Raw genomic sequence first — 14349 nt, 5'->3', positions numbered from 1 at the left:
CATTTTCTGTGAAAAACAGCAGTAAACAAAGAACGGGGTTTTCTTTCTCAGTGCTCATCAGAAAAAAACCAAATAGAAAGCATGAATAAAAAATCCACACCCCCCCCGCCAAAAAATAATTTTCTAAGTCAATGCCAAAGGAACAGTATCATGTCATTTAGGAGATTAATTTAAAACTCATTTTGATAGTGGTCTTATACATATTAACATAGTACATGAAAAAAGGTACTACAGTGCTGATCCAGGTGAGTTTGAATCATGACACCCAACTCTGAAAACAAAAGCTGTGTCAAGCACAAGTCTCTTCTTATGCCGATGCTGGGAAGACAAGTCATAGTAAAACAGTCATAAACAGTTGGGATGGAAATGTGTTAAACTAATAGTGTTCTCTGGTTAGTGAATGTGAATCAGTCCCAAATTCTTGGTCTAGCATTTCCCTTTACATTATTTGCAAAAAACCTATAAAAACGCACACTGTACTCACGCAGCTCACAGACACCTTTTACATTACCAAATTTATTTCTCTTCTGTTACTTTCCAGCATTCAGGAATTCTTTTTTAATGAAGCCTGCTTAACATTTAGACCACACATAAATCATAAAAGCTTTCTATCCACATTGGTTTAGGTTCCATGCAATTTTTCTGATAGCCAACTCCAGAATGATTAGATGAATACTGTGCTACTTCAGTTTTACCCATTCATTAAATAACAGACTTTCATCTTTTTTAAAAAAATCCACTTCTGAATCAGTCATATGTTTGCATGAACCAGGATGCAAATTACACAGCTGAAATGCATCAGAAAAGCACTCCTAGCCAACTGAGAGTATGTTTTTAAAGTTTAGAGTTCTCAGTAGCATGCAGGATGCATGGTCTCAAAACACAGATTTGGAAGGACTCATTTTGACCTTGCTTTATGTGCCATGATTCATTTCTGGGAGAACTTGCCTTTTAACCCCTGCTCACTGACACTGTATATTATGTACCAAAATTAAGTTCGCTTAAAGAACAATTAATTTTGTGTGTCAGCTGTGAACTCTGTGACAAGCAAAATGGAAATCCAAGTTTATGAAAAATAGGCTGCAAACAAAGAAGCTACTGAAACACTTGACATAATTGGAGAATTAAGAAAGTTTGCTTACCTTGACTTTTGCAATAGTTTTCCTATTGGTAGCATACTCCATATCAAATTTTTTCTTTATATCTTTAAGTTTAATAATGATGTTGATGTTATTAAAAAAAAGTAACTCCACATGTCCACATATTTCATGAATCTATTTTTCTAAAAATGCATGATAGGTGAAGCAGAATTGCCATTATATCTAGTAAGAGCTAACCACATAAGTTAGCTTCAAGTGTGCATCTGTATGGGAAGATCATGATAATTCTAAGCAGCAAATTTTATCAATAATGCTATGGATGACAGGAGAAAAAAGGGAAGGTATTTCCAGGCATTGTTGCTAATGGCATGGCAAAGAAGATAAAGTATACACAACACACCTGAACCTGCCCTGAGAAGAGCTGTAATACAGTATTGATGGGTAGTGGACACGACAGCAATTGCCTAACATGTAACTGACATATATAGAGGATAATGCTGTATTCTGTATCCAGAAATAACTGCATAACCTCTAATTTAACAGAACTGGGTTAACTCCTGGGTGAAATAATAATAATAAATGTAGCTAAATAGTGGAACTGGTTACTTAAGCCTTTGTACAATTCCCTCAGTAGATATTTGTAAGAATAATTTTATTAACATGGCCCTGAAATAGGCTGCATTGATTTGGTGCAGTCTTAGAGCAGGGAAGTAAGAGCAATAAGTCCTTAAGTGTCTTCTGTTTCTACAGTCTGAAAGATTTTTACACTTTTTTCTACTTTAAATATCTATACAGTGCTCTAACAACAGAAAAAATCTATTACAGGACAATAAAGACAAAGATACCTTTTCTGCTACTGATTGCAAAGAAATGAAGAAGCCTAAATGTAATACACTTCATACTGAAGTGTTTACGTGTGTATGTACGAGGAAGTCAAGCAATAATAGTGTTGCATACTACAAATTCACTGTGAGCTTCAGTTTCATCCTGTAAACTGAAAATGCATTCTAAGCCAGACTGTAAATAATGGCATTGAATTATACTAGCAACTGTGTTTTAAGAAACAAAAAAAAAATTTTTTTTTTAGCTGCTTCTCAGGAGTCATTCTCAATGGCATAGTCAGTCAGACAGACAGATGGAAACTAAACTGACATCTCTGTCAGACATTCCTCTAGCTAGCCACTACAAAATAACCATGAAAAAAAAAAACCCAAGGAAAAAACACCAAAGCACAATACCCTTGATGAGGTAAAGTGAAGCAGAAGCAGGTCTGCATGAACTTTGATAAAATATGCAAGTCTTTATTTTATTGCAGCCTTCCTCCCAAATTAAGTACCTTAAAAAAACCAAACAAAAAAACCCCCAAAACTTTGGAGTAATTTCCTAGTATTTTCAATTTCTTATTTTCATAGTAGAATATTCAAAGACAAAGAATAGTCCAGAAATGATTGGACTGTTTCATACAGCCAGGCAATAGAAAATTGAATGAGAATAAGGAAATGTAAAGACTAATACTGATTTTTAAATCCACGGACATTTCACTTCCTTTGTTTGTACCTCAATTTGTGCACCCATGAAACAGGCAATTATACCAAGTTATCCAAGAGATTCACATAATATTAGATTATGTGAACTGTGTAGATAATCTACAAATCATGCACAAGTCCAGAACTTTTAATCCACTGACTTTATATATATATATCAGGACTGATCCTGCAAAATGTTAAACTTCTTAAAAGCCTCAGATAATGAGTTGGAAAGCCTCAGAAATACCACTGGAAATCAGCTGAAAGCTAAGTACTACAAACCTAAATTATTCTTGAAAACAAATGCTTCAGATGTTCAAAATTTTACCACTGCTGTAATTTGAAGCTCTTAAAGATGATTTTGAAGCTTTCTATTATATATCAAAATTTGGGAAACTTCTGCCCTTTGAGTCAGTATAATGAAGTGAATCCTATGATACTTCCACAGGCAAATATTATGACCTTTAAACTTTCAAGTCTCTCTTAAGCCTGCATAGATAACAATTCTCTTAAATGGTGAAAATAAAGGTTGTGAGTAAGATTTGAATAATGTTATCAATACAATAATGTTCCTGAAGAGGAAGTCGTGACGTCTCACAAAACAAAAAAACTACCCCAAACCAAAGAGCCACAGATATAGTAAAAATTTTAAGTTCTTGTATTTAGAAATGTAAAAAGAACAGATGAAAATAGAGAACACAGCAATATGACCAATGATTTACATGTATGGAGATAAACTGATTTTCATAAATATTGAGTGTTGGCTGGTATTTATTGGTGTAATATGAAAATGTTTGTTAGACCAAATGGTTTTTCCTAACTTTCTATTCCTAATTTTCTAATATTTTCAGCAAGGACCAAGTGTTTATAAAATAACTGATAATAGAGCTAAAGCACACTGTTCCTTATTGATAATGAGTAGAAACAAATAGATTTTTGAATGCCATGTGCATTTTGTTAATACTATAGGCAACAATTAGGATTTATATACTGCCTCTACGTAGCCAATAGGCTGGCATCCAAAGAGATTACCTAAATTCAAGCTGGCATGGAACAATTGGATTTTTTTTTCAGTTGTATCAAGTTCATTTATTTGAGGGTAAAATTTTTGAAAATATGGCTTCTGATTTTGTAAAGCAATCAAACAAACAGTATCATACACACAAGTGAATGATTACCATTAAACACTTGCACTACACAGTAGAGAAGCATATATCTCCTATTACAGATATAACCCCCCCTTTTTTATTAGACATATGGACGAAGCCATTTTTGCTACCTCCCTATGTGAGGAGATTCTTCTGAATTAGATCGCTACAATATGGCAAACAGATGTAAAGAGTTTCTACACAGTTGAAAATCATTCATGCCAATGATGAAATGCACACAGATTTAAATCTTTGTATCAGTAAGGCAAGGGGATTTGGCACAGACTATAAAAAGACCAAGACTGGCTTATACAGGGAAAAAAATGCGTACACTAATATTACACATGCAAATTTTTTGCAGAGAAGAAACATGTCAAAGTAGCCTGCTGAGTAGATGATTTCCTTCTCTGACAGCACTATATAATAACAAACCAAAAGCACATGCATAAAGAACTGCTACTCACTGTCAGCTAATATTTGTGGCCATAACAGTAGTCATATTCTAATCAATAGAGTATATCTAAAAGTAGCAAGAGAAAACTAAGCTTCAGTTTATCAAAATTTGAAAAATATAAATATCTCTAAGGAGAAGGTAGCAAGACCTTGAAATAAAGAACATAGGACAAGCATAAAAACTACACAAGGAAGTCAAAAGGACTCATATGGATGAACACTAAGACATTCTTACAGTATAGAAAACAGGTAGTTTTGAAAAAAATTGTGTAAAGTGTCACTTACAGGTTATTAATTAGATGTAAAAGCTCAGAAGAAAGAGATTTTCAAAAAGTATTAAAAGTGTCAAAAGATGCAAGCAGGTATTTAGTGGTACTTTCAGAGGCAACTCAGCTGACCAAGCATTCAATGAATTTCAGTGAGATTCAAAAAGCTGTTATGATCAGAGAATTTTGAACATATATATTTGGAAATTGGCTCCAAGATTTTTTCAAACATCTAAATAATCAAATTCAGCTATACTGTCTTTTCTCCATATATCTTACTAATATGAGTTATACTATATTTCATTACCTTTCTTAAGACCATGTGACATTAGATGACTGGTATACTTTTGAACATTAGGAAACAGGACATAGTATGTAGTCTCCTTTTCCTCCCCTCCCCCCCCCCCCCCGGTAAAACAAAGTTGCTAAACTTTGAAATAACTTTAAATTATGTCTCAATAGTTTCAATGTAAAAGGTAATCAGTTTAAATAATACAAGAATTTTTTTCTACTTTCAGTGACCTTGGAACAAAATAGCAAGATCAAAGAAAAGTATTTACACTTCAGGCATCCAGCTTAGGTACCTGCATTAGGAATCTAAACTTCCTGTGCTGTCACTAAAGATTTTATAACATGTAAGAGAAAAATGCCCTCTAGAGAAATACATTGATTTAATAGCATTCTAAATCAGGCATCTAAGCTAGAAGTTAATGTGAAACATTTTAAGACTACTTTATAGTTAAGGTAGCTTCTTTTCTCCTGAAAATTGCCTACACGGCTTATGTCAGTCTGCTAACATCTACACAAATCCACTGCCAGCAAAGCTGTGTTGACATAAGGCAAGGTAATCTGCTTCTATTTCTTCCACCTTGCAACTGAAATTGAACACTGACATCAGCAAATAAGAACATTTGCTCTGCTTTGTAAATGAAACCATTTGTTCAACAGCTTAAGTATGAGTAACTGTTAAAGCTCTATATCATACAACAGTGCAATACTGTTAATACCATGATAGCATACAGATGTCACAATGCTGAAACAGAAAAATGAAAGACAGAAAGAAGTAATGAGAAATCCAGGACTTCAGTAAGATGAACAATATATGACTGTTGAGGTAAAAAATAGAAGCGTCTGTAATAATATATGTATCTGAAAGAAATAAGGTAAAGTTATTAGTAAATTAAAGTGCTAATCCAGTAGTTCCGGTCCTGCTCCTAGAGAATTCCAACTGGCAAAAGCTCTGGAAGCGTGGGTGCTCTGGCACACAGGACCTTGATTTGAAATCCTGACTTTCTGGGCACACCTTGTAAATTGCTAGTGAGCTCATTTATAACAACTGAAAAAAAATATCCCAAATGAGTCAAACAAAAAGGACTCTCCCTTTTACCTCTGGCATGCTTCTCACAAAAAAAAAAAAAAAAAAGAAGCCATTTAGTTCTATTCTAAAGCATAATACAGAAGCCTGCGAGAGTACAATTTCCTTCTATTTGGGACGTATGATGTTATTTTCTGGGTTTTTTTTAAAATAGTCCAAAGTGTTCCTTTTTTTTTTTTCCCCTAAACAAGAAACTAATTCTCTAGCTCAAAGAAATATTTAGAGGTCAGCCTTTTACAGCTGAGGAAGTAGATGGTAAGATCCAAAGCAAGCAATTCAGGTTTTGGAAGCATTTTATGTACTACGTTCTGAACCACTTATATAGTCTAGCTGCATTTTTTATGCTGTGCTTTTTAAATAAACAAAATGAGAGCAGCAGAATGCATGTATGTTTAACATTTATGAGAATAAAATAATTTAAAAAAATTACATAGTAATGTAAATGCTTACCGTTTAACACAGAATTCTGAAGTAAGAATTCCAAACAGCTGTAGCTTTATTCACAGGACTGATAAGTTGTTTTGTATTATAATTTAGTATTCACAAGAAAAGTCAAGAGCATTAGTTTTCTATTTTGTTTTAAACTTAGTGAATGACAATGTGACATTGTAGTGGTTATGAGGAAAGCTTATTTGACAGATGTTTTTTTCCTTCCATTAAATGAATAATAATAATAAAAATAATCCCTGAAAACACTTCGTTGATTTAAGTGAGAAAAAACAATGAAGAATGAACTACAGCTTATTCACGTACTAATTTCAAATATCTAGCAATTTTAACTGCATAGAATAGCCCACAGATTTCACTTGGAATGCCCTGAAAGTAAACAAGTGGAATGAAGCTCATTATTGTAAGAAACATTTGGCATTTCTTGACTTAGTAAGTCAGGAAACATACAAAATATCATTTTAACATAATATTAATACTTATTTCCAGGGCAATCACTAACAGTTATTTCCTGTAACATACATAGAGAGCAAAAACCTATGCATTACCAAAACCTCTTTATTAGACTAAAAAAGTATTATTGGATCTACACATGTACCACTGGACCCAATTTCATTTTGGCAACCATCTTCTACTGAAAAGTGCTTAAGATAAGGACTTGTGCAGAGACAACAAAATAAGTATGTACTTAGTGCATGGAGTTTTTCATTGACATGTTTTGTACTTTGATTATCTGTGTTCAGAATTAAAGAATAAATAAGAATATTGGCACAGAATGCTTTCAGCAGATTAATTTTGCTCTGATCTCCCTTGAAATGTGTATGATGAATCAGAATCAGAATTAAAACACATCCATTTTTGATGAGACTATATTTAGTACCACTTCTCCTTACTAGTTAATTACCTTATTTGTAATAAAATGAATTACAGTAAGCCTTGAAATTTTAAGAATTTTGAAAAGAACTGTGCAAACTTGGATTATTTGTTATATATATATATATACACACACATACATATACATGTCGAGATACAGTTTAAGTTTAAATAGAAGATAACCTAACTAAGCAGAAATGCCTAAATACTATTTGAAATCCATAATGACCCTAATTATAATTTCCTCCCTGGCATATTAAAAATCATCAATTAAAAAAAAATAAAAAAAAATTGTTCTGTCTTGAATCCCCTACAGTACCACTCCCCTAAGAACCATTCTTGGGTGCCAACTCCAAATAAAGTGCAACACAATATGTTGCATTATCACCTATACCATGTTTCTTTTTCTCTTCTCTCTGTCACAACAATTTGATCCATACGTCTCCTGATAAGTAATATGATTTAGGTTTCATTATAGATGCAAAACTAGATGCAAACTACAACATAGACATTTTCCAATAATAGTAAATTATGATTTTATCAGCCCTCATGCAGGTCAATACTTCTGTTTCGACTACTCACTTGTATATTTATTCTTTAATGTGAACTAACTCTCCAGATAACAAGTAGCTCCAAACTCAGATGGCCAGCCTCAATAAACAGAATTGTCACAAAGATTTGCTGTGTTATACATTGATAGAGTCTAACTGGAGATAGAACACGTACATGCTATCTGTTGATTTTCATAAATGCTCAGGACATTTATGGACAGGAGGCTCAGACAGATGTAAACCAGCATGGTCACAAATATTATCGCCATATGAAAACGAGCTCAAAACATATACATGTGCAAAACCACAGAAAGATATTTTCACTGAAGTAGTGGCTTTTTTTACTATCATTTCATTATACTTTCATTTGGGTGTTTAGACCACATCAGTTGTTTACCTGTGAACACCCTGCTTGCAAAACCACATCAAAATGCGAAACTCATAAAACCTGACATTTTATATTTTCCCCCACTTGAACTGTTTAAAAAAAGATTGACTTATCTTTCAACATTCCATTCAACTACAGCATATAGTATTAATAAACCAGTCTGACTCATGTATATGACAGTTATTCTCTAGCAGTACCTGCTACTCTCTGCTTGAAACTATGCTACCCATAAAAAACTCCGTATATCCAATTCTTTTTTCCATTTTAAGTCTATATTAAAAATAACGATCATTGAACAAGGCCATTATATGGCATTTATGACTGACGAGGTTAATTGTTTGAGGTCCTTGTTTATTATTGATAATCAGGAAAAGTATTGTATCTATCTCAGTCAGCAGTACTTAAGTTTTGTTCTATATTTTAATTGCAGAGCATTTGCTCCAAGAAAGAACTTCTGAAACAATGAACACGTGCTACATAAGCCTGAGTAAACATAAATAAATGATAAATTTAAGGAACTTAAAATTTTGAGTTGCCCTAATATAGCTGAGGTCCTTGAAAGTTATTTCATCTTCTGAGTCTTATTACAGGTAGAAACTCATTAAAGTCTCCTCCCTGCTTCTTTCTGGAGGAATGTATGCAAAATTCCTTGCGATGATGTCAGAAGAAACCTTTTCTGACAATGTAATGCACTATATATTGTGCTATACAGATAAAAAGGAAAAACATACAACTGATACCCTTTTTAGTCACACATTTCGAAACAAGGCCCCCCAGATGTACGCTATATGCAGATGGTACGTTCCTAGTTTTCCTTTGCGTATTCATATTAAAAACTGTCATGAACTGCGAACCCATTCCCATTTATAAGACTGACATTTTCATCACAAAAAGTCGGGTAGGAAATCTTAGGAAGTAAGATTCATGAGTGTGGCTTAAAAAACCCAAATGATTTCCAAAACCCCAGTTTCCCTATACAAACTAAACAGCAAACAAGACCACAGTGGAAAATTCATATGACAGATTTTTACAATAATGTTAGGAAAGTACATTTTTAAATGAATATATAGATTATTTAACTATATCTGAATAAAGTCACTAAGAGCTATTCAACATCTGAAGGACTAGTTCTGTCAGGGTAAAAAGAAACTAGCTAATAAGGGCATTTGATTTTGCATGTAAAGAAAAAGAAAGATACTTCTCTGTTCTTGTTGTTTCTTTAATTTTCTTTCTATGGCTTGATTTTGTCACATCCAGTGCTACCCTGTAATGTCCTTGGTGCATTTGACTCCCATACTTTTGGGCAGAATGATAAATAAATATTAACCCAGTAGGAACTGAGGGGATATTTCTGCTTAGAAGATTATACTGGTAACTGCCTATGGTGAAAATTACTCAGATTAATGGTGTAAAAGAAATATATACATAATGCTATCTAGCTCCTCATCCTTGATACGGATGTCATTTAGTTTCTGAATTACAACAAAACAAAACAATCAAACCCAAGAATTAATAATGACAACAATCTACATGAGAAAATCAAGGTTCAAGGTAGCAGCTTGTCCTCATGTCTCCAGAATCTCCTGGATGTCAGGGGAAATCATTAGCACTGGTAGTTTTCTTCTGGACCAGTTCCAAAATAAATTAAAATAAGACTAAAAATTCTCACAGCTTCAACTTAGTAACCATTAACGTACTAATGAAACAAAATCTCTAGGCAGTTACTACTTACTTTATACAGATGAGGCACAGACATTAAATAGGTCCATCTTACAGAATCAATTAACTTTTCAAAACTGGGAACTGAATTTAGTTATTGAGAACCTTTAGACCTAAGTAAACATTTCTATGTTGCACATAGAAAGTTCTTACATGCTGTACTGATCTGTTACAAAAAGCTGTAAGATGTTACAACACTTACGTGAATTAATCATGCATTTTCAATAGCATGCTCAGTAAAAAATTTGAATATTTGGCTTTTAAGACATTGATTAATTGTGCATCAGAAATGCACGATTTCTCTTGGCCTATGTCAAACTAACACTGCAGGAGGATACTTCTCAGCACAAAGAATATTTCTTGAATTCTACTCAGATCGTATATCCAGTTTTGAGAGATACTGTTTTTCTGTTCTACACTATTATACAACACTTCTTTTTGCCTGGCATGTGACAGGCATTCCCATCCTTTACGTTTACTTTACTTCACTTCCTCAAAGCTGAGGCTGCAAAAACAGAGCCAGCAGCCTCATAGAGCTTTTCATGGAAAACTGCCATTCTAACCTGGCATCTAACTTCATTTTATTATTCACTCAGAGAAGTTTAAAACTCTGAGATGAATTTAAATATTTATGCCAACAAAGAAACTGATGAAAAGTACCACCACAAAAGAAGAAAATGAAAACAATGTAAGCCATTACCGAAGTAGCTCTTCTTGTGAAAGCTCTGACGTTCTTTGCTTGCCAGTCACCAGCGCCAGCTCATCCTTCAACTCCTGGATCTCCTTTTTCAGCTGGACAATCATCTACAAACAGCAAGGCATAAACAAAATATCACCTACAAATTAATACCTAGTTTATGATTTTTGCACTGGAAGGCTGAGTTTAGGGAAATATTACACTTGGGTTTTCTCTTTTTTTAAACATCTCTTTTTTAAAAACAGTCTAAATGCCTTAAATATACCAAGAACTTTTTTTCCTTTTCCATTTATAAAAACCAGAAAAGTCTTCCAAACTCAGTAAATTCTATGTGTTAGAAGACAAGGCTGTACCGAAAAATTCCAAAAGATTATTTGCAAAAGAGGAAAAAAAATTGCCATAGGAATAAAAAGAGCTTTCTGATTCATTAGTTTTGCCTGTTAGAAATGAAAACACATTTAAAATAGAACTGATGTCTTTGTTAGAGAAAGGACAAATACACACCAAAAGTGATTTTCTCTTACCTTCCCTTTAGAAACAGGAATTCCAAAACAATATTTTAATATTTTAATCTTAACTTTTTCATGTAATATTCCACTCATTAGAATTATAGCATACTATAATTGTAGGATGCACCAGTTGCTAACAACAAATAAATAGTATAAATCTACATAATGGAATTAAATTGCATTAATGAATAGTACCGATTGAGAAAATGACTTGGAGAACAGTGTTAGATTTTTAAATTCTAATAGCTTATTATTGGAGCCTGTACTTTCAGAAAAAATATCTGTATAAAACCATATTTTACAAATCATTAGCCTCCCAAGGCCAAATTCTACAAAGCAGGGACAATATGCAAATCCCTAAGTCTAAAACATGAATGAACAAGTTCTTGGATACTTTCTGATTGATCATTTTAATGATGCATCACCTTATAAGGGCTCAAATGTATCAGGAGTCCAATGATATTTTTAGATGGATATGAGTACACTGATTCCATGTGCAAAATAAGTTTCCAAGAGAAGAATGTTTTCAAGGAAAAATGAATTAATCATTCTTGATTGCACACACTTTTTAGAGATAAGATTGTTGATATTGATGACATCTTTTCACTGGATGTTAAAATTCCTTCAGACATTTGTATTTCTTTTAATGTTTAAATTTAACCATGACTTCCTAAACTTTGAATGAGTATTTTTACTTTAAAAATCAAATTATTCTAAACATACATGACTATTTCCTTTAACTCTAAAGTCACTGGTAACACATTTGGTACTATGAAGTACGAAAGGCTAACTTACAATATTTTAAGTAAGAATCTTAAGGTGGCGAACTGTTAATTACAGGTGCTGCAAGAGTGCTTCAAGAATATTGCAGGCCAAACATTTTAACCTGATTTTAGGTTGCCTCACTCTGGTGCCACACTTTAATGTAGTCTGTGCCAATTACTGACTCAATAAAATAAAATTTGGGGCTGAAGTATAAAATGGCAGAAAGCTGAACTGATAGTACTGTCCCTGTTCAATGCTCAAATTTGCTAGCATGATTAACGTCAATCTGACAACAACAGAAATACTGTTTTCAGAATAAGGATAAAAGACTGATTTTCAAGTATTATTAAGACAAACAAAAATCTACAGCAGCATATTTTCATTTCTATTTTTAAATGAATGCCATAGGAGATTAGATTAATTCAGGCCCAGTAGTTTGGTTTTCAGTTTAAACCAAATCCTTTGATCATGAGTGAGACAGGTTCAAAGCCAAGTCACTTGAAAAGCAGAATGGCTACAAGTTCATCTTCTTAGTAAGATACACAGTCAGGAAGTCTTCATTACGAAGAGTAAAGTTAACGCCACAGTCAGACTTAACTTAGATCTATCAAGAGGTATTATGCACTCCCTTTATAAATCGTGCACTCAATTTACAGATTTGCAGTATTTATACTGCAAATAAATGCCATTTTTTCATTTTATGAAAAAAATTGTAAGTCTAGCAAATCAGGTTGCACCCTGGGAATATACTTCAGGTAGTTAAGATGGGCAACAAATTCCACAATGAGCACAGAGCCATATAAAGTCTAGGTACCCGTGTTCCCCTGCCTTTTCCACAAGAGAGGACGGTTTTCTAACTCTCACGAGTCCACTTTTGCTTTACTTGCTAAATGACCCTGCAGAGTGAGACATACCAAACTCGTGGAGTATAGCTCCACAGGATGTAGTAAATGTTCAGGAGCCTGCATGTGTTCCACCTCAATCAAAGGCTTCTGTGGCCATGGAGGAAATTTTTTGCATGATTTGCTACTATAAAGCCTACATAGGAAAAAAAAAAAGGACAGACAGACAGAAATGAAGAAGTTGTTCAGTGCCTACTGGGTTTATTTTTTGTCCCTTTTGTTTGTTTGTTTGTTTGTTTTGTGATGCTGTTACTGTTAGAAATTGTTTGGAAACAAAGATAAATAATATAGTAATAAAAAAAGAAAAACAGCAGAAAACCTGACAAGAATCTCCTATTCCCTTTGAACTTCAAGGACAAGAGAAAACAAAAGCATAATCATTAACAGTAACTGAAATATGTTAATTAACATCAAATAACAATGAATGAAATAATCAACCATCTATTCCCCCAATTTTTAGACAACAAATGCTTCTTATGTTATATAATCTAGCATTCTGCAGTCTAGCATTCAAGGGGAAAGCATTTCCTAGCCAGTTCAGAAGGTTATATGAGAACAAAATACATAAAACTTGTAATTATAAATTAATCATGAGAAATTTAGAAATACAGTAATAATATTGCTCATTAAAAAGAATGATAATGCGATTAGTATATCAAAAAACATACAGGACCATTGAAATTAGAATATTTAATTCAGATTTTATATTCTTTAGAGATGGAAAACTCAGTTCTAATATATAATTATGTTGTCAAAAATTATGTTTTAAATATTGTCTGTTTATATATAAACAGAATAATATAATAGCTTAATCTTAACTTATTTTTCATCTGATGTCTCTGTCACAGAGACAGAGGGTATGCTGAAATGCATCCATAGTTCTTTCTTCATTATATCCATATATGTCGCTTTGGCATGCCCAGCGTAACCTCAGTCAAACACTTCCCATACCAGAAAACATCTTTGATATACAGCATGCAACCCAGCTGATCCAGTAACTATCATTATCTGCAGTACTATGTTGAATTACTCAGTCGTTAATAGGTGTACTTAATATTTACAAAGGAAATAAATTTTCCAGGTAATGCAGAAAATTACATCAAATAAACTAACAAAAGCCTCTTAATATAGTAGTTATAATTACAGAGCACATCTTCAAACAAATCTGGTATGTAACAAACTAGAGGCATACAAAATCTTTCAAAGGAAAGACTAAACAAATACTAAAAAGAATCCATTCTGCAGAGCTCCTTTGCTGCTCTTTGGGATATGAACATCAGCCTAATGCTTTAGTGTGGAAATCCTATTTCATCTCATTTACTTGTCTTCCTTTTTTCTTAATGGTAGCTTTACAGAGTTTGTTCTTCCTAGCCAAAACATTCCTCGGACCAGTCTCAAGGAAGGACTGTATCTGTATGTTTCTTAGCTTTTTAATACACGAACTTTCAGTACAGCAGCGTGCCTTCAAGTGACTAGTAATCTTAGTAGATTTTGTAAGCATTTTAGGGACATCCATTTATCTGTGACTATGATTTAGAAACTAACACCCTAAAAGAAGTAACACAAAGATGATAATGAAAGTGACCATTGCTCCTCAGATGCCTTAAGAGCTAAGAAAGCTTTTAGAGGT

The 14349-nt window shown here is 33.2% G+C and overlaps 1 protein-coding gene across 1 annotated transcript in view; it reads right to left on the bottom strand.

Moving 5' to 3' along the window:
- KIF6 (kinesin family member 6) overlaps window positions 1-14349 on the bottom strand; it is a 192307-nt gene that overhangs the window by 108850 nt on the left and 69108 nt on the right. Inside the window, 1 exon segment of the mRNA XM_052806418.1 lies at window positions 10547-10650. Coding sequence (XP_052662378.1) covers window positions 10547-10650 — 104 coding nt within the window.

Source organism: Harpia harpyja, chromosome 13 (genome assembly GCF_026419915.1).
Source record: "Harpia harpyja isolate bHarHar1 chromosome 13, bHarHar1 primary haplotype, whole genome shotgun sequence".
NCBI classification, from domain to species: Eukaryota; Metazoa; Chordata; class Aves; order Accipitriformes; family Accipitridae; genus Harpia; species Harpia harpyja.
The sequence above is the reverse complement of the archived record's forward strand: the minus strand, read 5'-3'. Positions and strand labels throughout refer to the sequence as shown.